The sequence below is a fragment of the Rana temporaria genome (genome assembly GCF_905171775.1).
Source record: "Rana temporaria chromosome 2 unlocalized genomic scaffold, aRanTem1.1 chr2e, whole genome shotgun sequence".
Classification (NCBI taxonomy): domain Eukaryota; kingdom Metazoa; phylum Chordata; class Amphibia; order Anura; family Ranidae; genus Rana; species Rana temporaria.
The window spans coordinates 103452-109976 of record NW_024404410.1 but is presented as its reverse complement, the minus strand read 5'-3'; the positions used below and the strand labels follow the sequence as shown (position 1 = coordinate 109976).

The following is a 6525-nucleotide window of genomic DNA, read 5'->3' as shown; positions in this document are numbered from 1 at the left end:
CTGACCATCTCTTGTGTTATATCTGCAGTCTCTGACCATCTCCTGTACTATGTCTGCAGTCTCTGATCATCTCCTGTACTATGTCTGCAGTCTCTGACCATCTCCTGTACTATGTCCACAGTCTCTGATCATCTCCTGTACTATGTCTGCAGTCTCTAAACAATCTCCTGTATCATGTCTGCAGTCTCTGATCATCTCCTGTACTATGTCTGCAGTCTCTGACCATCTCCTGTACCATGTCTGCAGTCTCTGACCATCTCCTGTACCATGTCTGCAGTCTCTGACCATCTCCTGTATTATGTCTGCAGTCTCTGACCATCTCCTGTACTATGTCTGCAGTCTCTGACCATCTCCTGTACTATGTCTGCAGTCTCTGACCATCTCCTGTACTATGTCTGCAGTCTCTGACCATCTCCTGTACTATGTCTGCAGTCTCTGACCGTCTCCTGTACCACGTGTAGCGCTCACCCCCGAAGGAGCCGCTGAATAGTTTGGGATCGGCGTATTAAGTTACCAAGGATATGAAGAGAAGGATGGATAGCCGCACTCCGATGACCATAAAGGTTTGTCTTTTATTCAAAGGAACAGCAGGTACATCACATCACAGGGTTACAACAGTGGAACAAAGGAACAGCCGACGCGTTTTGCAACTACTCAAGCCACAGATATTTCCCCCGCCAGCATGCCCAAAAGAGTGAAAAACCCTTCTGACTGGCTGCTGCGGAAAGATAGGTCCGTCAGAACCCCTCTAGCGCCAACTGTCGTCCAGGGGTGATAACACACCCCTGGCACGCAGACCGACCTAGGAGGCAGTCCCAAACTGGCAACAGCACAAACTAAACATCTGCGAGTGGGAGCAACTTAAATCTCCCACTCCACTAACTTTAGCGTAACGTCCCACTAACTAAGAAAAAAAGAGGGGGCGCTACATACTCCTCCCACTTCTTTCTAAATGTCCGCGGGCGGCGCGTAAGGCATTTACACTCCGCCGCCCCAACCTACAGGAGCAAGTGCTGTATTCCCCAAACACTTGCTCCGTAGTTTGGGGCGGCGGAGTGTAATTGGCCCGGCGTATATCCAAGAGGGTGGCTTCTATTCAAATTAAGCGCGCCCCCGATTCTAACGAACTGCGCATGCGCCGGGCTTAAAATAGCCCAGTGCGCATGCTCCAGTTCTCGGCGTAAAACGTCAATGACGCCGACGTGTGCGTCATTGACGTAAAGTCGTATTCAAGAACGACTTAGGGAAACGACGTAGCCGACGGAAAAACACGACGCGGACCCGACGCCATCCGTAACATGACCTACGTGGGACATGCGGAAACTTACTCCTCATATAGCAGGAGTAAGTTTCCGCTTACGCAAACGACGTTAGCGACGGGTACGCGACGCAAAATCGTTCGGGAATCGGCGTAGCAGGCTCATTTGCATAAACAAATGAGACCTGAACGTAAACGCCATCTAGCGGCCGGCGGAGTAATTACATTTAAGATCCGCCAGTGTAAGTGACTTACAGATGGCGGATCTTAAGTGTATCTATGCGAAAATGATTCTAGGAATCAGTCGCATAGATACACGGGCCAAAAAAGAGAGATACTCCATCGTAACTTCTCTCAGAATATGGCCCACTGTCCCCAGTGTCCCGAAGCATTCGGATCCGAATGCAGACCTGATACCGAACCAGACAGAAAAGCAGGAAAAGGAGAGAACCATATACTTGTCAATATTACAATATATCTATACAATGACACACACACATACACAACCCTGCCGTCTGACTGCCCATTCTCACAGTTGTTGATGGCAGGTGGGTCCAGAAAAAGAAACCTGTAATGAAAATACAAGGCATACAAAAAAAGAAAGAAATATAATGTAGCCAGATATATATATATATATATATATATATATATATATATATATAAAACTTCTGGGGTTGGGGCCGAGACTGCACGCTTACATTCCAACGCAAAGTCTCCCTCCCTTCCAAGGAATCCTACACATAAGTGCAATAAAGATAAAATATATTCAGTGGCCCGGATTCAAGTAGCAATTGCGCCTGTGTAACCATAGGTTACACAGCGCAATTGCTTACTTGCCCCGGCGTTACGAATGCTCCTGATTCAGGAACATCGTAACGCCGACTGCAGCCTAAAATCTGCTTGCGCCCAAAGTTAGGGCGGCGTAACATATCGGAGATACGTTACGCCGGCCGGACAGATACGCTCAGGTATCTGAATCCGGGCCCATCATGTGCACACTGTAGACTTCCTATACTGTCTTGTGACAACTTATTTTCCATTTGTTATCGCTATTTAGAAGTCCAAGAAGTTTACCACCAGTTTGTTACATTTTATATTTAAACATCAATTTAGGATCATCCATGTATCCCCATCATTCCGCATTTACACTTTCATTGTGTCCTTTTTTTTAAGAATTCAACAAGGAATGAATCTAATCATACCGGGGGAATCATCCAGTGCAAGGAGCCTATATGATAAAAACAAAAACAATAGCTTCACCAAATGCCCACAATTCCAATTCACAGGTCAGAAAAACCACGACTCGGATTTATCATACATTTTACTGGGGATAGAAATGCAGCACAATCCTCTTCATAGGACCAAGAAATGAAAGTCTCCCGCAGAAAATTGTAATATGTTGTCCATTATACCAGACAACAGACATAGTAGAAGTAATATTATTCTTTTTTTTTTAAATATTAATGAATATGTAATTTAATATCTAACAATGAAAATTACCAAAAGAGGGAACTGCTTCAGTGTAGCCATATTTATAGATTTCTGCCTTTTAATTGTATTTATTGTTTTTCAATCTCTTTTTAGGTGGCGTGATGAACCAAGTTTTTGGTCAAGGTGGTCTTCCTGAGCACAACTGAGTCAGCCATATTGGTGTTCTGACTAAGAAGGTTTTACTACAGATCACCGGAGGATTCACACAGGACACAAGCCGTATCAGTATTCTACATGTCATAAATGTTTTGGATCCTCTTCAACATTCATCCAGATGTTCAGTGTTCTTAAAGTGACTAATCCTTTAGAATAAAGTCAGATAATATCAGATACAGGATGGTTGGCACCGGGGAGAGGCCATTTTCATGTTCTTATTGCAGAAGAACTTTTAGAAGAGAGGGAAATCTTATCAAACACCAGCAAGTCCACAAAGGAGAGAAGTCATTTCAATGCTCTGAATGCAGCAAAGTTTTTCCATGGAAAGCAAAACTTATCAAACACCAGATGACTCACATTGAAGAGAAGCCATATCAATGTTCTGAGTGTGACAACGCTTTTAGACTGGAGAAGCATCTTACCATACACCTGATGAGTCACACTGGAGAGAAGCCATTTCAGTGTTCTGAATGTGACAAAGCATTTGCAGCAAAGTCAAATCTTATCAGCCACCAGAGGATTCACACAGCAGAGAAACCATATCAGTGTTCTGAATGTGACAAAGCTTTTAAACAGAGGTATCACCTTATCAAGCATGAGAGGGTCCACACTGGAGAGACTCCATATCAGTGTTCTGAGTGTAGCAAAGCTTTTCCATTCAAGTCATATCTTATCAGCCACCAGATGACTCACACTGGATTGAAGCCATATCAGTGTTCCAAATGTGACAAAGCTTTTACAGTAAAGTCAACACTTATTATGCACCAGAGGAGTCACACTGGAGAGAAGCCATACCAATGTTCTAAATGTGACAAAGCTTTTACATCAAAGTCATATCTTATCATCCACCAGATGAATCACACTGGAGAGAGGCCATATCAGTGTTCTGAATGTGACAAAGCTTTTACAGTGAAGGCAAATCTTATCATACACAATATGATTCACACTGGAGAGAAGCCATATGAATGTTCTGAATGTGACAATGCTTTTAAAACCAAAAGAGAGCTTATCATGCATCAGAGGGTTCACACTGGAGAGAAGAAATATAATTGTTCTGAATGTGACAAAGCTTTTGCACAGCAGAAAAACCTTATCATACACCAGATTATTCACACCGGAGATAAGCCATATCAGTGTTTCAAATGTAACAAAGCTTTTCAAGTTAAGCAAGAGCTTATTCAACACCAGATAATTCACATTGGAGAGAAGCTGTATCAGTGTTCTGAATGTGACAAAACGTTTATAGTGAAGTCAAACCTTATCAAACACCAGAGGATTCACACTGGAGAGAAGCCGTATCAGTGTTCTGAATGTGACAAAGCTTTTACATGGCGGCCAAGCTTTATCACACACCAGAGGATTCACACTGGAGAGAAGCCGTATCATTGTTCTGAATGTGATAAAGCTTTTGCATCAAGGTCTAATCTTATCAGCCACCAGATGACTCACACGGGAGAGAAACTGTATCATTGTTCTGAATGTGATAAAGCTTTTGCATTAAAGTCCAATCTTATCAGACACAAAATGACTCACACTGGAGAGAAGCCATATCTGTGTTCTGAATGTGACAAAACGTTTAAAGTGAAGTTAAACCTTATCAAACACCAGAGGATTCACACTGGAGAGAAGCCGTATCAATGTTCTGAATGTGACAAAGCTTTTACATGGCGGCTAAGCTTTATCACACACCAGAGGATTCACACTGGAGAGAAGCCGTATCATTGTTCTGAATGTGATAACGCTTTTGCATCAAGGTCTAATCTTATCAGCCACCAGATGACTCACACTGGAGAGAAACTGTATCATTGTTCTGAATGTGATAAAGCTTTTGCATCAAAGTCCAATCTTATCAGCCACAAAATGACTCACACTGGAAAGAGGCCATATCTGTGTTCTGAATGTGACAAAACTTTTGCATGGAAGTCAAGCCTTTTCCTACACCAGAGGATACACACTGGAGAGAAGCCGTATCAGTGCTCTGAATGCGATAAAGCTTTTGCATTAAAGTCATATCTTATCACCCACCAGATGACTCACACTGGAAATAAGCCATATTAGTGTTCTGAACGTGATAAATATTTTACATTGAATTTAGATTTCATCTCACTGGATACAAAAGTGTAATAGTTGATGACGTGAGCGCGCCGCTCCGCCCTACGTAGTTTCGTAATAGAATTACGTCTTCCGGCCCCTGGAATTTCTTTCATTTCGGTGGTCGATCTCACATTAATCCCTTTTGAACATCTGAGAAGTCTTTTCACCAAGCATTATTTTTGCACGGGTGCACGGATATCCCTTTATCAATTTTTTCAACACTCATGAACTTTGACTCACTGAAACTGATTTTTCATTGTTTTTTCACAGATTTTGTTTCATAATTTTTGTTTGAGAATCATCTTCGGTTCTCTCATTCATATTGCTAACTAATCCACAAGCGTGGTTCTATTGGATTCTTTATATGTTAATTTAATTTGTGGTGATTGATGGACTCACAAGGTCACTCATTAGATTTGTAACCACCTTAGGTTTAGCGCAGCTTATATATTTTTCTATTAATTTCACTGCATGTTGTTTCACAGAAGGTTTGCTGCTTCCAATTTGATTAATTTCCACCTTTTATTTAGAGTCACTCTCGTGGCCTGGTAAGCCTGGTCATTTCATATACGATTTTTCTTAGTGCAGTTTCTTTTTTCTTTTTCCATATCTTATCAAACACCAAAGAATTCACAGTCTTCGGCTCCGGTAGAAGGGGGAATGTTAACAGGTAGTAGCTAAGCTAAGCTGCAATGACAAAGCTTGTATGCCCCAACACATAGAAAAAGCAATTCTGGAACATAGGGACCTTTCATCACTTCTATTGGCTAAACTCACAAAGACTAAGATTTTTTTTGTTAGCTAAATAGCTTCCTTTACCTTACTGCAGTCCTGGTTTCATGTCCTCATTGTTCGTTTTTGCTTTGAAGTAGCTGTAATCCTTCTCTGATCTCCACACTTCCTGCTTGTCTGACTCCTTATAAAAAAACTCATGCAAGCTTCTCACTGTGGTCCATGATCAAGGAGGTGTGATTACTGTGTGTCTAAAACTCCTCAGAACCAATCAGATTCATTTTAAAAACAAACACTGAACTGTGTTTGTTTGTTTGTTTTTGTTCTGTGTGTCTCTGTACTTCACAGAAACATGAAACTAGTTTAAAAACTAAACTAAACTGCAGGCACATTATATGATTAATTTGTATCTATTTTTAATCATTTTTAAAAGGAATCAGTTAACTATTATGGGCCAGATTCACAAAGACTTACGACGGCGTATCTCCAGATACGCCATCGTAAGTCCCAATGGCCGCCGTCGTATCTATGCGCCTGATTCATAGAATCAGTTACGCATAGATTTGGCCAAGATACGAGCGGCGTAAGTCTCCTACGCCGTTGTATCTTGGGTGCATATTTACGCTGGCCGCTAGGTGGCGCTTCCGTTGATTTCCGCGTTGAATATGCAAATGAGCTAGATACGTCGATTCACGAACGTATGTGCGCCCGTCGCATTTAGTTACGCCGTTTACGTAACACATACGCCGGCGTAAAGATAAAGCAGGTCTCTAGGTGGCACAGCCCATGCAAAG

General features: G+C 42.0%; 1 protein-coding gene across 1 annotated transcript; it reads left to right on the top strand.

Annotated features, from left to right (window-relative positions):
* Positions 1 to 3085: 3085 nt before the first annotated feature.
* Positions 3086 to 4963, top strand: LOC120921559 (zinc finger protein 84-like). Its single transcript, XM_040334060.1, has 3 exons — positions 3086 to 3377; positions 3471 to 4116; positions 4660 to 4963. Exons 1-3 carry the CDS (start codon positions 3086 to 3088, stop codon positions 4961 to 4963), a joined length of 1242 nt encoding a protein of 413 aa, XP_040189994.1.
* Positions 4964 to 6525: the final 1562 nt, after the last annotated feature.